Consider the following 19,401-nt stretch of genomic DNA (forward strand, 5'->3'; position numbering starts at 1 on the left):
ACGCCGCGTGGGAATGGGGGCGGGGCCTGCGGGGTCAGGGGGCGCGGCCGGTCACGCCCCTCCCGGCCCGATTGGTGGGGCGGGGCCAGTATGCGCAGGCGCGCGGCGGCAGAGGCGCGGGAGGCGGGGCGCGGCGGGAGGGGGCGGGCCGGGGCCGGCGTGCGCGCGCCGGGGTGACGCGGGCGGGCGGCGCCGGCGGGAGCGCGCCCGTCGCAAGATGGCTGCGGCCATGCTAGGCCGCGGGGCCGTGTGTGCGCAGCGGGCGGCGGCGGTGGCTCTGCCCCGGCAGCAGTCGCTTCGGCGGCGCTAGCCCGGCCCTCGGCCCCATTTCGAGGTGGTCACCTCCGCCTCTCCCCGCCTAGCCCGGTATGGATCTGCCCGTGGGCCCCGGCGCGGCGGGGCCCAGCAACGTCCCGGCCTTCCTGACCAAGCTGTGGACCCTCGTGAGCGACCCGGACACCGACGCGCTTATCTGCTGGAGCCCGGTGAGGGGCTGGGGCCAGTCCCCGTGAGGGGTGGGATGTGGAGGCAGGAGCTGAGGCTCAGGGTTCGCAGGAAAAGCGTGCGGGGCTCGCTCTTGTTGGCTCCTGCCACGCCAAGTGTCCCTGGGCTGGGAAGGAAGGGCCTCTCCTTTGGTCTTTCGCTAACTGTTGGACAATCGCGGAAGTGTGTCGGTCCTTAGAGCAGTACCCAGTCTCGCTGGCGATCATTATGCCCAGGTGACCCTCTGTATCTTCTCAGATGAGTTACCAGGGTGGTGTGGTCGGCAGCTATTCGGGGAAAATTAGGACGTGGCGCGTGAATTGGAGGGCGTTGCTCTAGTGCAAAGGGGAAAGGAACGAAAACAGAAAGTAAAACGTCATAAAGTTCAGGTTGATCTCGAACCCATGCCCAGAGATACTAGAGCTGAGCTTCCCCAGAGCAGCTTTGTTTTTCATTCCTCACAGGGCGTCTTTATTGAAGTCCCTGTCTTCAGTTGCCTGGCAGCAGGCTTGTTTACAAGGTTTGACCCTGCAAGACCGGACAGCTCCGGTTTTGCCGAGGTAAATCGGAGAGTGTGTCTGGAGTTGAAGATGGGAATCTGCTGTTCCCATCCTGTTATGTGGTGTCTGGGGAAGGCCAAAGTCATACCCCAGGGCTAGCAAATGGGTGACTTGAAGAAAGGCCACCCTGGTCCTGCAGAGCCTGTGGGTGTCTCCAAATATGCTTGACCTTTTGAGGGCCAAAACTCTTGGGTTTCTCAGATTTTTCTAAGCACTTCCCTTTCATGCTCTTAAGCCGTTAGGAATGAAGAAATGTTTAGGTTGAAGTTAACTCTTGGGTTGTCTGTTTGCCCAAGCGCTGCTCTGTCTGAAGACTGGGAGTAAAGAGACTAGGTATCATGCAGCGGTCTTAATGGAGACACTTGTGTTGGTTTCAGTGACTTGCATGTGTGGGCATCTCCATTCCTCAGTGCAGTACCTGTTTTCTCTGATGACAGGCAAGGGCCCTGAAGAGGAGAAGCATGCTTTCCCACATGCTGCCATGTTACCGCCATCCCTCTTTCCAGACCTCGAATTTTTCTGACCAAAGGAAGTGACCCCACATTTCTGTCTTCCTTTATCTTTCTTCTTCCTCTTTTTCCTTCCCCTAACTTCCAGGAAACACTCTTAACCCAATCGGGGAGGGGCATCAGAGATGCCCTGGGTTATTCCGAGCCTAATCCTGCTAGGGTGATCCATCCCACCTGCTAGGGTGCCCCTTAATCTGCTTGTTTTTTCTGCTTAAAGATTGTGAGGCATGTGGGTGAAGTGTCACCAGCTTACTCTCCAGGACACACAGCCTGTGTTGTGTTCTGGGCAAGTCCTCTGAACAGGAATGGTCAGGCCTGTGACAGCCTTCACTTACAGTGGCTACCCATGAACCCTGTTGGCATGGGGTGGGGGGCAAGAATCGGGTAAGGGAAAAAGGGGATGGGGAGCCGGCTGGAGCATGAGTATTTGATCCTTCCTGGTCTATATGCAGGTCAAGTAGGACATAGTGGTAGGGGCTGACACTAACAATGAATACAGAAACCAAACAGTAGCTCAGCAGTGGAGGGAAACCCTTTCCAGGCTGGGCAGGGGCCTGCAGAGCTGCCCGGCTCAGAGGTAGGAGATGGTCCTGTACCTGTGGTCTCTACCAAAAAAGTCCACACAGGGTCTTCTGCAGACTTATGGCCCAGAGTCTGGCTCTCAGAGGTCTTGGAAAGTTCCATGTCTTTGTTTTTGGTGTCTTCCCCTTTGTGTTGGAAGTTTTCTCACACTTCTGTCAAGAGAAACTCACCACGTTTGACCTAGGGAACAAGGGGCAGTCAGAGGTATGGTGGCTGACTCTCAAGGCTGAGTAAAGTGGGGGAAGGGGTCCAGCCCCAGAAGTCCTCTGGCCAGTGGGTCTGGGTCCGGACAGCGTTGAGCTTCCTCTACCCAGCCTGAGGGACAGACCACAGGTCACTGCCCCAGAGAGCTGTGTTGGCTTACCCTCAAGTCCTCTACAGTTAAAGATTCACTGGGCGTGGCATCTCAGCTGGATAAGCAGGGTCTTTAGAGATGCAGCTGCCCCCCCCAGACAGGTCTTGCAGGACCCTGCAGCTCCCGCTGCGGGGAGGGAACTTGGCCACCACGAGCACAGCCGAAGGGTGTGCCACAACTTGCCTGACCTACGGCCTGTACCTCCCACGCCCACTAGGACTGTACATGAATCAGGCCTATCTAGCCTGGGGATTAGGACCAGGTGAGGCCGGGAGGTGCCTGATGGCACAATTTAAGAAGGCACTTATTTTTAAGGCCACTTGGAGGCCAGGGCCTGGAGGGAGGGGGCTCCTTAAATTTTGGCCTTTGGCACCTCTCTGACCCCACCCTCGTCCCAGCCTGATCAGTGCAGTTCTCTTTTCTTTGGGAGCAGAAATGAATCTAATAGGACTGTGTGGAGCAGACACCTAGGAACTGGAGGTCACCAAGGCCGGGGCCCGTCCCAGGTGGCCCTCGTGAGTGCCAGTGGTCAGAGGGTCACTGTGGAGGGGCTGGGTCTCAGGATGGAGAGTCGGGGGCACAGCATTTCCTACAGTTAGGTCATCAGCTGGCCGGGAGACCACTCGAATTGCCCTGGTTGCACCTGTACACTCAGAGCTGGCTGTGGACCATTTCCAGAGCCCCCATGACAGGCAGGGACACTCCTCCCCGCCGACACTGAGAGCCAGGTGAGCCCCCCTCTCCAAGCCTGCTGAGCTTGTTCTCAGACAGCAGGCAGGACCCAGCAGGCCCTCTGGATCCTGCCCTTAGGGATCTGCCAGTTGAGCTAAAATGCGGAAGGAGCACCACAGGTTATCACTCCCCAGTGGCAGGCTGGGCGGCGTGCTACACGTCCTGGAGGCTCCGACGGCTGCAGCTGCCACACGGTAGCCCAGCCGCGCTTACTCAGACCTTACCTGCAGCATGAGGCTGAGCCATGTGTATCAGTTCTCCTCCATCCATGGCCATGCAAGGAGGTGACAGCTGAGTCCCAAAGACATCAGAAAACTTAACCAAGAAAGCTGGAGATTGGTTAAACCAGACCTGAATCCACTGTCTTTCTGAGGATGACCAGCTGTTGCTCCCTGACTGCCTTTGCCAGGCACTCCATATTTCCTTGTGGCAGCAGGAGACCCCCACCCATGCCCACAGGGTCAAGACACTGGCCCTACCTGCTTTCTTAGTTAGACTCTAGTCACACTGGGACTAACCAACACTGCGGGTGTTCCGTCAGGATCGTATTTTGGATTTTTACATGAGTCCCCCTCACCCCTTCAGTAGAGATATACACATACACAGACGGACGGACGAGACTGGCAGAGACCTGTAAACAACAGACTCTACGCTGTGGCCTCCCGCCACCCCCCAGGGGGTGAGGTGAGGAGGGGCCCGGGACACATGGGTCTCGGAAGGGGGCTGGAGGTCTGGGCCATGATGGCCGGCTAGAGGGAAGGCAGATGTCCAGAGCATAGCCATGCGCACCTGACTCCACAGGACCTGTGTGTGCTCAGAAGTCTTTATTTGAGGACCTGGAAGGGGGCAGTGGGACGGACCCACTCTGGAATGTGCGAAGAGCTCCCATCGGGTATCACATGGGGACTAAGCCAGAGTCCTCACACTCCATAGGCCCTGGAGCCTGCAGTTCTGGCTGCAAGCCTCCCTCCCCCTCCCTCTCAGGAGCGGGGAGCTGTCTCACAGGCGGGAGAGGAGGAAGGACAGGCCCCAAATGTTTCCCAGTCCTGGCAGCACAGCAGCTGCCACCACAGACCCCTCCCTTCTTGACCCTGGAAGCCACAGAGTGAGCAGAGTCACCAGCCTGCATATGTTCCCTGGCCTGAGATCCAAGTGCAGGGCACCTGTGTCCAGAGACAAGGAGGGTTGTGTTGGTGCCCGTGGTGCAGGAACTCACTAAAGCTAACTCAAGCAGAAAGAAGAACAGGACATAACGGTGCAAATGGTCTCACACTCAGATAAGGACAACACTAGGGTGGGGGAGGAGGACCTACGTGACCCTCCCTTTCTCGACCAGCCTCACACCTCCTGTCATCTCACTCTGCACCTGGGTTTCTCTGCTTCTGTGGCCACATGGCTCCAGCCACACACCTGCTGCTGCTAATGCCCGTGATCCTGGACCCCAGAGAGTGGTCAGCCAGCCACATTCAGGAGACCAGAGCACATCACACCAGACTAGTCTTTGGATTGACATTTGGGGGACTAAAGTGTTCTGGGCAAATAGTGCAGGTGGTCCCCCTTGTGGAATACAGTGGTTATTAACCCTTTGGGGTCATGGAGCCCTTTGAGAAATACTTAAAGACAGAAACTCTCTCTATAAAAACATACATGCCTGCAGAATTTTGGATTCATTTTAGGTTGTTCCTAGTGCCATCAAAAATAAGGGCAGAGGCTCTAAATTTACAGTCAGACTTGGCAGTTACTAAGAAGTGCCTCTCAGGGTACCTGGCTGGCTCAGTGGGTAGAGTGTGCAACTCTTGGTCTCGACGCTGTGAGTTCAAGCCCCACACTGGGTGTAGAGTTTACTTAAAGAAAAGAAGAAGAAAGGAAGGAAGGAAAGAAAAGAAAAAACAAAGAAGTGTGTCTCAGGGTTAGGGAATTGCTCACCAGCCAGCAGCTGGACACTCACTTCTCCCTGCTGCTTCCGTCTTTCTGGTCACAGGCTTTGATTACACGGAAAGAAAAGCTAAGACCACCTCCAGGAATTCCCCAGAGGCAGCAGAGAAGGAGGGGTCTTGAACTATGAGGCAGGGAGATGGAACACTGTGTTCTGTGATGGATTCACCAGGAAACCTTTGAAACTCCTGATGGCCCTTAAGGTCGGGTTTGTAGGACGTATTCAGTGTGGGCTTAACCATTGAACAGTGTTCAGGATTGGAAAACAGGAAGGGCAGGTAAGCCACACAGGTGCCCAGGCTTTCTGCCTGGAGGCGGTTTTCAAACTAACAGCCCAGACTTTGGAAAAGCTAAGGCAGCTAGAGTTTGCAAGGTGTGGTACCAGAGAAGGGAGCTGCACCAAAAAAGCCCAGGAGTCTGCACAGGAGCCCCTTTGGGTCTTCAGCAGAATACTGGCTCCACCTGCCCGTAGGCCGAGACCTATGAAGCCAGCCTGAGAACCCTCTAGAAGAACAGCTACTGAGGAGAGCTCGCACAGGGCCCTGAGTTATCTGAATTCTCCCAGCCAGAGCAGAGGAACCATGTTGAACACGCAGAGCATTCAGCAGAAACCAAAAGAGCTACAGCTTGGAAGTAGGACTGAATTAAGAAAGTCTGCCCCAGGGGCGCCTGGGTGGCACAGTCGTTAAGCGTCTGCCTTCGGCTCAGGGCGTGATCCTGGCGTTGCGGGATCGAGTCCCATGTCGGGCTCCTCGGCTGGGAGCCTGCTTCTTCCTCTCCCACTCCCCTGCTGTGTTCCCTCTCTCGCTGGCTGTCTCTCTCTCACATAAATAAATAAAATCTTTAAAAAAAAAAAAAAAAGAAAGAAAGTCTGCCCCAAACGCAATGCAATTGAGTTTAAAGAGAGACCTTGAAAGGGTCAGGCTGACCCACACAAAACACTCAGGAGGAAGACCACAAAACCCAGACACAGCATAAAGACCCTCGTGTCCAGGACCCTATCAGAACTAATAGATGAGGGGCGCCTGGGTGGCACAGTCGTTAAGCGTCTGCCTTCGGCTCAGGGCGTGATCCCGGCGTTCTGGGATCAAGCCCCACATCGGGCTCCTCCACTGGGAGCCTGCTTCTTCCTCTCCCACTCCCCCTGCTTGTGTTCCCTCTCTTGCTGGCTCTGTCTCTGTCAAATAAACAAATAAAATCTTAAAAAAAAAAAAAAGAACTAATAGATGAGCCAATTGGCAGGAGAGTGTGTCCTATGACAAAGAAGGGGAGAGTCACAGCAGTGTTCCCAGGGGTGATGGGCACTAGCCAACAAAGACATTGAAACAATTGTGAAACTATTCTGAGTGCCCCCAGAAGTGAAGCAAACCCATGAAGGCAGAGAATAACACGTGAGTGGAGCAGGTCTCCCATGCAGGAGAGTTCCACATCGTTGTGTAGACCCCTCAGGGAGGTGCCCCGTACCTCCTCCTGTGTATGTGTGGGCTACACGTAGTGACTTTCTTCCGAGAAGCACAGAGTGGGAAGGGGGGGGCGACTACAGTGGGGACATCTGAGAGACATGGTCTCCTAGTGTGCGTCCTTGCCATGACCTGATAAGAAGGGCACGTAACCTCTGTGGTCTTCCTCCAAAAACTTGTATAACCTCAACTAGTCATGAGGAAAAGACACAGGACAAATCCAAATTGAGGGACATGCTACAAAATACCAAACCAGTACTCCTCAAAACTCAAGGTCAAGAGAAACTGGGAAAGTCCAAGAGACTGTCCCAGCCAAGAGGAATGTTAAGGAAACATAGCAGCTAAATGGAATGTAATCCCGTGGATGATGTCCTGGGACAGAAGAACAGAAGATAAAAACTAAGGGAGTCTGAATACAACAGGGACTTTGGTCAGTAACAACAGATACGCCCCCTTCTTCGAAAGTTCATGTTATGCCATCTTGCTTTTACAGAAGACCTGCATCAGCACCTGTTTTAGCTAACCGAAAGAAATCCAGAGAGGACTTTAATTGTTTGAAAAGTGAAACGCGAAAGTCGCGTTCAGCGTTTACTTTGCGGCGAGCCGTCGCAGAGGCAGCACGTGTTCCCTGCGCAGGGGCCCCCGCCAAGCTCCTTCCTCAGGGGCTGCGTTCCCCACCTCAGCACGAAGCTGCCAGAGCCGCGCGCTGCGTCTGAGAATCTGGGGTGTATCTCAACTTCGTTTGTGCACCCATTTGCAAGGTGTGCTCTGAGGTATCAGAAAAGCCTAAGAGAGATTAGTTTTGGGATTTTTCCATATTAATTAACGGTAATTCTTTGCTCTATGAATTTCGGCTTACAAAAGATTTCCTAGGAACACTGTACATTCAGAGCGCAGGGGAAGCCTGTTTATTGACAAGTACACAATGTTAATAATAGTGTGTGGGTGTGTGAGAACTCGTACTATCTTCCCAACTTTCCTGTAAATGTAACGTTACTGTAAACTTCAAAGCTTCTTTGTATAAGTCACTGCAGGGGATTAACAGCAGATCAGATCCTGCAGAAGAAAAGATCACTGAATCAGAGTAACTGTAGAAAGTCTTCCTAGTGATGTGCAGAGAAAACCAGACTGGAAACGGGGAGCAGAGCCTCGTGGGGACAGTGTCACACAACCTGACACACAAGCGAGGTTCCAGAATGAAGAAGGAGGGAATGCTTAGACAGAGCCATCCAATTTTTTGGAAAACTGTGAACCCACAGATCCAAGACTTGTAAGAACAAAAAAGCACGAAGGAGGATAAGCACAAAAAAACAAACCAGGGCATCTCACCGTCAAATTGCTAAAAATAGGTGGTGAAGAGAAAACCTTAAAAGCAGCCAAAAAAAGAAAGAATTGCACAGAAAGGGACACAGACCAGTGCTGACCTCTCCTCAGCAGCTCTGAGGCCTGAGGCTGGAAGGGAGCTCCATAGATGGGGGTCCGGTCAGCATGCGAGCTCAGTGTAACTCCCCTCAGCAATACGGACGGAGAAGAAAAACCAAATGACCATCTCCACAGAGTAAGGAAGACATGGGGCAAACTAAACATCCACTTCATGATAAAAGCTCAGCAGACTAGGAAAGGGAATTCCTCAGTCCAGTTGAAAGCCCCTGCAAAACCCTACAAGTAGCATTGTACTTGAAGGCGACAAAGCAGGTACTTCCCCAGCGCTGGCAGAGAAGGCCAGGATGTCTGCTTTACCACTGCTCTTTAACAATGCGTGTATTCCCCTGGTCAAGTAATGTGGCAAATAAGTAAATTAGAGGCTGAAAAATTGGAAGGCAAGATGTCAAACAGTCTCCGTTTATAGAAAACATTGTCATTGACTTACAAAGTCCCAAGGAATCTCCCAAAAAAATGTTACTAGAATAAATGAGTTTAGTGAGGCCACAGGATTCAAGGTTAGTGTGCAAAAACATTCTATTTCTACACACTAGCAGTGAACTTTTGAAAATGGAAGTATTTACAATAGCTTCAAAAAAACAAAGAGGTGCCTGGGTGACTCAGTCAGTTGAGCGTCTCTTTTTTTTTTTTTTTAAGATTTTTTATTTATTTATTTGACAGAGAGAGAGGCAGTGAGAGAGGGAACACAAGCAGGGGGAGCGGGAGAGGGAGAAGCAGGCTTCCCGCTGAGCAGGGAGCCTGACCCAGGGTTCAATCCCAGCACTCTGGGATCATGACCTGAACCAAATGCAGTCACTTAACCAACTGAGTCACCCAGGTTCCCCAGTCAATCACCTTTCTTTCTTTCTTTCTTTCTTTCTTTCTTTCTTTCTTTCTTTCTTTCTTTCTTTCTTCCTTCCTTCCTTCCTTCCTTCCTTTCTTTCTTTCCTTCCTTCCTTCCTTCCTTCTTTCTTTCTTTCAGATTTTATGTATTTGAGAAAGAGAGAGGGAGCACAAGCAGGGGGGAGGAGTAGAGGGAGAAGCAGACTCCCGCTGAGCAGGGAGCCTGATGCAGACTCAACCCCAGGACCCTGGGATCATGACCTGAGCCGAAGGCAGACGCTTAAATGACTGAGCCACCTGCCAGGTGCCCAATCAATTGCATTTCTAATGAAAGATAGGAAATTCATGTTTCTTTAAAACATCATTTACAACTGTTCAGGGGCAAAAAAAAGAGTACTTAAGGAGAAGACTGGTAAAACATGCAGGGATTTTAATGTCAAAACTGTAGAATTATGAAAACACTTATGAAAGAAAGCGAAGTTGACCTAAGTAAATGGAATGGCATACCATTTTATGGATTTTTTTAAAAGCAAATTTGGGAAGTTTTCAGGCCTTGTTTCTTTGAATATTTGTTCCGGCCCTTTCTCCTCGTGGTGCTCCGTCCACACACGTGTCGGTGCAGCTAACGCTGTCCCGTGTGTTTTTGCGGCTCCTTTCGTTTTTCTTTCCTGTTTTCTCTCTGTTCTTGTGCTCTCAGGATCGCCATCAGTCCGTTGTCAGATTTGCTGATTCTTTCTCTGCCAGTTCACATGTGCTGTTCAGCCATTCTAGTAGATTCCTTGTTTTGGCGGTTGTACTTTGGAACTCTGTGGTTACTCTCCCTTTGCTGAGGCACTGCCACTCATCTTCCTTGCCTTTAGCATTCCCTTTAATTCTCCAAACATATTGATAACGTGTTGTTTGAAGTCTTGGTGGGATCTGAGACCTTGTCTCTCTCAGGCCGTTTCTGTTGTTTTTCTCTTTTCTCCTGGGCGGGAGCCATACTTTCTTGCTGCTTTACGTGTCTCATTTTGTTGAAAAAGCACGTTTTAGGGACTGCAGTACTCTGCATGACCCCGCACCCAGCCACCCCGTGCTCGTGTTGGGCGTTTGCTGGCTTGTAGGTTATGTCGGCGAGGTTCCTCTCCTTGCTGTCTGTGTGAGCTTCCTGCCTCGTAGAGCATTACACACAGACTGTCAGCTCGGTAGTTACGGCCTGATCGTTGTGACGGCCTCAGCAGTGCCCCAGGGAACACTGTGGAACAGTCTGGTCCAATTACGCTCAGGCAGTGGCGGCCCGTAAGGTTTGGCTGAGGTTTGCTCTGACCTGGGAGGGCTCCTAGCTGTGTCTCTGCTGTGTGGACAAGCTGGCGTGGTTGCGCTTGTTTCTGTCCTTTTGTTTTTCTTTCTTTCTTTTAAGATTTATTTATCAGAGGGGAGGCGTGCGTGCATGCCTGCTCGAGCTGGGGAGGGACAGAGGGAGAGGGAGAGAATCTCAAGCAGACTCCCCGCTGAGCAGTCACCCAGGTGCCCCTCGAGCTTGTTACTCTTAGACTAGAGTGCTGCTGTTTTCGAAAGCAGCCTTAGGCTTCAACTTTCCTGCACTTTGTTTCACATGAAGTGAGTTTGCTTGGGGAGACCTTCAGAGCTCTCTTTTCTCTGGATGGCCTCTCTCCTGGGGAACTCTCGGAGCCACTGCTCTGGGCCCTGGGCAGGGCAGTGGCCTCTCCCAGCATGCATGCTGTACCTCCATGCTAACTGGAGTGGGAGCAGTCGGGCTCAGTACGCTCAGCCTGCCATCCGTGGGGTACAGCCTGCATTATACGGATGGGGCAAAATGGAGAAGCCCCCCCCCCACCTCTTGGTTGCAATCACCAGGAATTTAGCCTTTTGACCTAGACAGGATGAGAAATGCTGGTGGCCCTCCCCTCTCAGTGAGATACAGTAAGCCTTGATTGGAACCGGGGGAGAGGAGCCCCCATCTTCCTGGCCACGCCCTCCCAGAGTGTAGCGTCAGTCAAGGTGAACTGGAGTGCGGAGGGAGCAGCTGGTGGCTCGGATGTTTCAGGCTCACTCTTCCTACATAGTTTCAGTAGGTTTTCTTGAATAAATGTTTTCATTTCTTGTATGCTTTTAGGACAGTTTCCAGCGACTTTAAATGATTTAAATAAGCTTGGTTTTGGGGCGCCTGGGTGGCACAGCGGTTAAGCGTCTGCCTTCGGCTCAGGGCGTGATCCCGGCGTTCCGGAATCGAGTCCCACATCGGGCTCCTCCGCTATGAGCCTGCTTCTTCCTCTCCCACTCCCCTGCTATGTTCCCTCTCTCACTGGCTGTCTCTGTCACATAAATAAATAAAAATCTTTAAAAAAAAAAAATGATTTAAATAAGCTTGGTTTGTTTCACTGGGGAGTGGTTCAGTGGAGCTCCTCATGTTGACATCCCAGAAGGGGAGATTGCTCCTTCCTTTTCAAAGGGTGGTTGTGCTGGATATAGAATTCTTGGTTGACGGGGTTTTTTCTTTCAGCCCCTTTAAATGTCATCCCCCTGCCTTCTGGCCTCCATGGTTCCTGATGGGAAATCAGCTATTAACCTTCCTAAGGCTCCCTTGTACATGATGAGTCTGTCCGACCTTGTTGCTTTCAGAATTCTCTCTGGGTCTTTTCATCCTGCAGTTTGATTATGAAGTATCTAGATGTGAGTCTCTCTGAGTTTATCCTGCTTGGAGTTTGTTTGGCTTCCTGGACATTTTTCATCAAATTTGGGGAGTTTTTAGCCATTATTCCTTCTCTCCTCTCCTCTGCTGCTGGGACTCCCATTATGCATAAGCCGGTGTTTGTAGTATCCACAGTCTCTGAGACTCTGTCCGTTTTTCTTTACTGTTTTCTCTTTCTGTTTCTCAGGCTGGATAATCCCAGTCTTGAGCTAGTCTTGACCTATCCTCGTGTTTGCTGATTCCTTCTTGTCTGTGCTCAGATCTGCTCTCAAGCCCATGTAGTGAGTTTTAGGTCTGAGTCGTTAAACTTTCTAACTCCAGAATTCTGATTTGGTTCATTTTTATGATTTTTATCTTTATTGATATTCTTTATTCTGTGAGATATTCTCATGCTTTCATTTATTTCTTTAGATGCAGTTTCATTTTAGTCTTTGAACATATTTGAAATAGCCGATTTAAAGTCTTTGTGAAATAAATCCAACTTCTAAGCTTCCTTAGGGATGGTTTCAATTAATTGCTTTTTTTCCAGTGTATGGGCTGGACCTTGTTTCTTTGCATGTCTCTTTTTTATTGAAAACTGGACTTTCAGTTAATATAATGTGGTGCATGTTAGGTTCTGAACATCAGCTTCTCCTCCTTCCCCAGGGCTGTTGTTATCGCTTGTAGTTGTTGGGGTTCCTTTGTCTTGTGACTTTTCTGAACGAATTCTGGACAGTTTATGGTCTTCATTGTTTGTGCCCACTGGGGTCTTTCCTTGGTTAGCGTCATAGTCAGGTAGCAAGCGGGGCAGAAATGTCCTTTAATGCCTGGAATTCATAGCTGCCCCATTCTTTGCTGGGGCTCAATGTATCGGGGTGCACCTTCAGCGCTCAGCTGGTCAGTTGGTATCTCTACTTCTTCCTGTGTTTGCTGCTGATGCAGACAGAGCCTTGAAGTCAGCCAGAGGTGCAAGCTTAGGGCCCGTTCAGGTCTTATCCTGATTCTCCACACAGCCCTGTACATGCATGTGACTTCTGGTTCCCAGGAATATTTTGGAGCTTTTCAAAACCTCTCTCGATATCTCATTTCCCCAGCTCTTTCTTTTAAGTTTTCTGGTTAGCCTTTTTTTTTTTTTTGCCTTAACTGTTCTCCTCTGCCTTAGCCAACTACACAGTTTCAAAATTCTCTCTTGGTGTTATCAACAAACATCCCCAGGGAAAAGGCTTTTATACTGGGAGAGTTTTGGGTCAAATCAAGCAAAGACACCTTTGCAAGTGGAATCTCCCAGCTGTCAGACCAATAAAATAGGAATTCTCTGGGAGTGGGGCTGTGAAGGAGCCCCAGCCCCGTGGTCACCCCGGTGGCTGCCAGGGTGCTGGGTTCTGTGATTTCAGCTGCTGGTTTTCACGGCTGCAGGAGGGGAAGTGGGAGGAGGGCAAGTCAAAAGCCCGCAGTACTCTCGGATCTTACTGCGAGCGAGCCATTGTTCTCGAGTAAATGCTCCCCATGTTGCTGTAGTCCTTTGACTGATGTTCAGAGTTCTGGAAAAGTGTACGCTAACATTGTTGCCAGTGTTCTTACCGCTGCTCTGGAGAAGAGTTTTCGGAGGTCCTTCCTGCACCTCCTCCACTCCTCACGTGCTTACATCTGAGCTCCTTCTCACATGCACACACACGTGTACCGGCCAGCCCCCAGCTCTCATCTGGCACCCGGGCTCCTCTCTGGCTACTCGCGCTCCTTACCTTTAGCGCCCTCTCTGACGGGGGGAAGCCGTGCCCAGGGTCCCTTGTAGACTCACACTCCCCCGGCCCAGGCTCCCCTCACCACACTGTCTCTGCTCGAGGACCCTGACCCTCCTGGTAGCTCCTGGATTTAGGTCAGAAAGAAGATGGAGGAAGAGTAGTGTAGACTGTGTCGGGGTCTCTGTGTCTCGTCTCAGACACCCGCAGAGGAACGGACTTGTGCTTCTGAACACAGTCATGTTTCCCTCCAGAGCGACTCAAGTCAGGCTCCCCTTCTCTTGGCCGCCTCACTTTGGGGTCTTAGCTGCTCTTGGGGGAAATGTGCTGATGAAAGTGAAAACAAGATCCCTGAAGACTGGGTCTGAAATGCTGTGTGTTTGGGGAACCTCTGGAACGCTGGGGCAGGGCTTCCCGACTGTGATGGGGCCCCTCATCGCTCTGGCCGTGAGGGGCAGAGAGACCAGGCTCATTTGGCCAATGGTCACCGCCACCCCCCCCCCCGCCACGGCTGGGAATGTGGGCTGCCCACCTCTCAGGGCGAGCCTCCCTCACCGGCGGCACGTGACTCTGCAGCGTGTCTCCCAGCAGAGCGGGAACAGCTTCCACGTGTTCGACCAGGGCCAGTTTGCCAAGGAGGTGCTGCCCAAGTACTTCAAGCACAACAACATGGCCAGCTTCGTGCGGCAGCTCAACATGTGTGAGTACCCAGCCCTCCCGGCGCGGGCAGGGGTGCGGGGCCGCCGCCACAGAGGCCCCGAGCCACAGCTTCCCATAGCCGGGCGGCCAGGGTCCTGCGGGCCTGAACCCACAGTCCTCAGGGAAGCGTTTGTGAAGCCCCAGCCGGGACACAGCCATGTGGTGGGGAGGGCTTGTCATCTGGGGACGTGGGGTCTCCCTTAGAGCCAGAGCCACGCCAGGCAGAGCCCTCCTCTGGGACCCTCCCGATGTCCCTCAGCGGGCAGCGGCCGGGCTGTCGTTGGGGGTCTGGTCCCCAGCCCTGAGGCAGAGCGGCCCCCGCCCCGTCATACGCAGACGGCTTCCGGAAGGTGGTCCACATTGAGCAGGGTGGCTTGGTCAAGCCAGAGAGGGACGACACTGAGTTCCAGCACCCGTGCTTCCTGCGTGGCCAGGAGCAGCTCCTCGAGAACATCAAGAGGAAAGTGACCAGTGTGAGTAGCCAGCCTCCCTCTCTCTGCCTCCTCAGACCTTCCTCCAGGCTATGCGGGGATGCAGCGTCCACTCACTGTCCTGCTGGGCCTGCCCACCGCTGAGGGCAGCTCGGCGGCTGCCTGCTGGCCTGGCCTGGCTACGCCAAGCCCTTTTCTTGATGGGCCCTCCCCTCCCTGCTTGTGCGTCTTGGACCCCCCTGGCCTGTTCCCCAATCAGCCACCACAGTGAAGGCCGCTCTGCAGACCGCCAGCCCCTCGGCCTTGGTGCCGTGTCCCGGGGGTGGGGGGCATCTCAGTGACCGTTCCCCCTGGGAACCCAGGTATCCACTCTGAAGAATGAGGACATAAAGATTCGCCAGGACAGTGTCACCAAGCTGCTGACCGACGTGCAGCTCATGAAGGGGAAGCAGGAGAGCATGGACTCCAAACTCCTGGCCATGAAGCAGTAGGTTGCATGCAGCCAGTGCTGCGGGCATCTGGGCGGGCAGATGGCAGGATGGGGGGCCCCACAGATGCAGCCTGGGGAAGGAGCAGGCAGGAGAGGGGCAGGCCTGGGAGCTGGCCACTGCCTCCCGGGGCCTCTTCCCACCAGCCCCGCCTCCCACAGTTGGTGACACAGGCACCCGAGCCTTCTGCTCTCCAAATGTAGAATCAGGTTTGGACTTGTGCTCACTCCCTGGGAGACAGGGTCCAACCACTGGGGGGTCTTCACGGCCCTCGCGGTGCTGGCTCTGCCACTGGTCCCCACCACTCCTGGGGCATGTTTGGCTACCACGCAACTAGCCCTGTGCTCCCATCTTCAACCAGGACCCCCAGGAAGGCTGGCTTGGGCCTTTTCCTGTGTACTTGGGGGCTCTGAGGACCTCAGAAACCATAGGCTAGGGTGGTTGTCCTCAGCTCAGCCTTGTGTGGCCTCAGATCCTCTCAGGGGGCAGGTCCTCATGACTCCAGTGCCATAGAACAGGCTCCTGGACTCTGACTGTCCTCACACTGGGGTGCAGCAGAAGCCACTGGTTACATGACACCTGGACATGGGGGCCAGGCGAACCTGGCCTTCCAGGACATGGGTACCTCTCAAGGTGAGGCCGGGGGGGTCAATTCCATGTCAATGAGATGTTCAGGGGGCTGGCTCATTAGAAGGGCAGGCCATGGCCTGCTCACAGCCCTGCTCGCCCAGTTGGGAAGATGGTGCTCAGGTGGCCCTTCCCACCCCTTAAAGTCACCTCTGAGCCATTTCCAGGCCTGGTGAGGGGCTCCGAGCCCCCCCCCCCCAAAGGCATAGGATGACCCCCATAGGCCTCTGGGCTGCACTGCAACTCTGGCCTTCCCTCCTCTCTACGGTTCAGTGGGGGCAGAGATGGCTGGGGGGGGGGGGCAAGGGTCTGCCACCTCAGTGTGTCCAGGACCCCGCAGTATACCCAGCATGCCCAGCCCCTTCCTTAGGAGCCCCTCCCAACTGACGCCCCGTCTGATGGCGTCTGTATGTCCTTCCCCGGCGGCGTGGCAGAGCACAGAGGGGCCGTGGTGCCAGCAAGCCCTGGTCTCACCCCAGCCCTGTTACAGCCAGGCTCCCAGCAACCTGCAGGCACCCACACCCCAGACCCTTCACCTGCCCAGGGCGGGGGAGGGGGGCGCGGGGGCATCTGACCACGCCTGGTGTGTTCCAGTGAGAACGAGGCCCTGTGGAGGGAGGTGGCCAGCCTGCGGCAGAAGCACGCCCAGCAGCAGAAGGTCGTCAACAAGGTGCGCGGCGGGCCTGGGGGGGCGCCTGCTGGGTCCCATCGTTGCCCGACTGACTGTGCCTTTCCGCCCACAGCTCATCCAGTTCCTCATCTCACTGGTGCAGTCGAACCGGATCCTGGGGGTGAAGAGGAAAATGTGAGGCGTGGGGGGTGCCTGTTCCTCAGCACGGGACCCCGGGCCACCCTGTCTCCTCTTGGCTGAGTCCTGGGTGGCCGAGGCCCGGGGGAGGCCCCTGACCCCGCCTCTCCCCCCTTAGCCCCCTGATGCTGAACGACAGCAGTCCGGCACATTCCATGCCCAAGTACGGCCGGCAGTACTCCCTGGAGCACATCCATGGCTCGGGCCCCTACTCGGTGAGCACACGGTGCGGCAGGGCTGGCCGGGGCAGGGCAGGCGCTGCTGCAGCTCCTGCCACACAGGTCACCTCCCTTTGATGGCAGGCTCCTTCCCCGGCCTACAGCAGCTCCAGCCTCTACTCCCCAGATGCCGTTGCCAGCTCCGGACCCATCATCTCTGACATCACCGAACTGGCCCCCAGCAGTCCCTTGGCCTCCCCAGGCGGAAGCGTGGACGAGAGGTGGGGGCCACGTGATCCTCCCAACCGTCGGGAGAAGGGGGGCCCACAGAGGCAGCGACTGACGTGTGTACTCCCCGTGCGCAGGCCACTGTCCGGCAGCCCCCTGGTACGCGTCAAGGAGGAGCCCCCCAGCCCTCCTCGGAGCCCCCGGGTGGAGGAGGCCAGTCCTGGACACCCATCCTCTGTCGTGGAGATACCCTTGTCCCCAACCGCCCTCATTGACTCCATCCTGCGGGAAAGCGAGCCTGCCCCCACCACCCCGGCCACACCCCTCACGGATGCAGGGGGCCGCCACCCCTCACCCTCGCCCCCACCTGCCTCGGCCCCTGAGAAGTGCCTCAGCGTAGCCTGCCTGGACAAGTGAGTGCCACCCCACCCACCTCCACCGCAGCCTCTGGAAGCACAGCCAGGCCTCTACCAGGACCGTCCTGGAGGGGCTGGTACAGGGTGGTCATCAGGCTGTGGGCAGAGGGGTCACTGGGGGAGGCGCCAGCAGACCTGGCCCTGAGCTCAGAGCTTGCTTGTCCCACGTCCCCATTGCCTCAGGAGCCAAGGGTGTGTGGCCTTGCAGGCCTGTCCCACCTGCTCTCTGAGCCACTGTGGCTGCTGCGGTCACCCCTTCTTGTAACAGGCCACTACCCTGTCCTGCTGCCCAGCAGAGGGCTTGCCCCAGAGGCCAGGCGAGCAAGGGCGGGGGGGCATGGAGTCCACCTGGCCCCCACCTGCAATCGGGGGGCTCTTGTCTTTGTATCTTGCAGTTTGGCTCGCGCTCCACAGATGTCTGGGGTCGCCCGCCTCTTCCCCTGCCCCTCCTCTCTGCATGGCCGAGTCCAGCCAGGGTTAGCGCCGTCCCCACTGGGGAGGGAGGAGGGCTCCACCAGAGCTCAGGCCCCTCCCCAGCCTCGGACCAGACCCTGGCCTGGCCATGAGCATTGGCCCTGCCTGGTGAACAGGCGTCCTGGGCCCTCTGCGGCAGGGAGCAGCCCCCTACCCACCCCAGGCTCTGGGGCCCAGGCCAGTGCCCCAGGTCACTGACTGACAGAGCTGGGCCTCCCAGCCTGGCAGCTGCCACCCATGCGGCCAGGGTCCTGGCTACTGTGCTGACCCGCTTCCTCTCAGGGCAGGGCTGAGCCCCGCGGACACCTCCCAGAGCCAGCCTGGCCACCCGTCCAGTGGTACAGGTCCGCCAGGTGGCCCAGGGCCTTCTTGGCCACCGCCTCCAGACCCAGGCCTCTTTCCCGGCATGCACCAGGGCAGAGACCGGCCCTCCATACCCTGAGCACAGTTCCCTCTCTCCATCCCTACACTCTTCCGACATAAAGGCAAGATCTTGTCAAGCCTGAAAAACTGTCCCCAGCCCATCCTGAGCGCTTAACCCCTCCTGGCCCCCCCCCCCCCCCGCCATCTTGGCCCTGCCCAAAGTGCTGCCGAAGGCCTTACTAGGCCTCACAGTGACAGGACTGGCCGGCATGGCCTGAGCTATCCTCCCACACACGTCCCCTGGGCCCATACTGGGTGCGTGATGGGGCCCCAGCGGGGTGGGATGTAGCCAAGGGCAGCCCCTCTCTGGCTGGTGTGTGTGAGCACCGGCAGGAAGGCATCTGGTTGGGGGTGCCGAGAGCTCCACTTGACCTGCCCCTTCCACTCTGGCTAGGACTGAGCTCAGTGACCACTTGGACGCCATGGACTCCAACCTGGACAACCTGCAGACCATGCTGACGAGCCACGGCTTCAGTGTGGACACGAGCGCCCTGCTGGATGTGAGTGCCTCCCCGCCCCCACCCCGCTCACAGCCCGTGGGCACAGCCTGACTGCCCTCCCTTTCCCACAGCTGTTCAGCCCCTCGGTGACCGTGCCCGACATGAGCCTGCCCGACCTTGACAGCAGCCTGGCCAGCGTGCGTAGGCAGGGCGGGGACAGTGGGGGGATGGGGTGGGGGTGGGAGGGGCGTGAGCGGGAACCCTCACTCTGCCCACTCCTGCCCCAGCAGATCCAGGAGCTCCTCTCTCCCCAGGAGCCGCCCAGGCCCCTTGAGGCAGAGAATAGCAGCCCCGACTCAGGTGAGCCAAGCCCTGAGCCTCTGCCCTGCCCTTCCCCAGCTTCCCCACCCGCCAGTGCCCTGACCCAGCCCCCACCCCCAGGGAAGCAGCTGGTGCACTACACGGCGCAACCCCTGTTCTTGGTGGACCCGGGCTCCGTGGATATGGGAAGCAGCGACCTGCCCGTGCTGTTCGAGCTGGGGGAGGGTTCCTACTTCTCGGAGGGGGACGACTACACAGATGACCCCACCATCTCCCTGCTGACGGGCTCTGAGCCCTCCAAAGCCAAGGACCCCACTGTCTCCTAGAGGCCCCAGGAGGAAGGCTGGCTAAGGGGCTAGGCGTGGACCACGGTCAGCAGCGAGGGCCCCAGCCCTGTGTGCCACAGCTTGCTTGAGGCTTTACAGCCACACTGGGACTGACCAGCACTGCAGGAGTTCAGTCAGGATTGTATTTTGGATTTTTACATGAGTCCCCCTCACCCCTCAGTAGAGATATACACATACCCAGACAGACGGACGGACGAGACTGGCAGAGACCTATAAACAACAGACTCTACACTGTGGCCTCCCGCGTCTG

The 19,401-nt window shown here is 55.5% G+C and overlaps 1 protein-coding gene and 1 long non-coding RNA gene across 19 annotated transcripts; one reads left to right on the forward strand and one right to left on the reverse strand.

Moving 5' to 3' along the window:
• The first annotated feature begins 184 nt into the window (after nt 1-184).
• On the forward strand, nt 185-19,380 carry HSF1 (heat shock transcription factor 1). 18 transcript variants are annotated; one of them, XM_026488880.4, is made up of 14 exons: nt 185-485; nt 13,883-13,991; nt 14,327-14,463; nt 14,784-14,908; nt 16,131-16,206; nt 16,280-16,341; nt 16,463-16,559; nt 16,647-16,783; nt 16,868-17,143; nt 17,542-17,622; nt 18,438-18,543; nt 18,615-18,680; nt 18,771-18,843; nt 18,925-19,380. In XM_026488880.4, the coding sequence occupies exons 1-14, from the start codon at nt 369-371 to the stop codon at nt 19,128-19,130; spliced, it is 1,668 nt and encodes a 555-aa protein (XP_026344665.1). In that variant the 5' UTR covers nt 185-368; the 3' UTR covers nt 19,131-19,380. The 18 variants fall into 18 exon arrangements, with proteins under 18 accessions (XP_026344665.1, XP_026344666.1, XP_057163856.1 ...); XM_026488881.4 differs by having other exon boundaries at nt 18,774-18,843; XM_044380211.3 differs by having other exon boundaries at nt 192-485; nt 13,868-13,991.
• LOC130542903 (uncharacterized) lies at nt 9,564-13,888 on the reverse strand. Its single transcript, XR_008957779.1, has 2 exons — nt 13,824-13,888; nt 9,564-13,418 (listed from the first exon to the last, which is right to left on the reverse strand). It is a non-coding gene; the product is annotated as an uncharacterized LOC130542903 (long non-coding RNA).
• Nucleotides 19,381-19,401: the final 21 nt, after the last annotated feature.

Source organism: Ursus arctos, unplaced genomic scaffold, assembly GCF_023065955.2.
Source record: "Ursus arctos isolate Adak ecotype North America unplaced genomic scaffold, UrsArc2.0 scaffold_6, whole genome shotgun sequence".
Classification (NCBI taxonomy): domain Eukaryota; kingdom Metazoa; phylum Chordata; class Mammalia; order Carnivora; family Ursidae; genus Ursus; species Ursus arctos.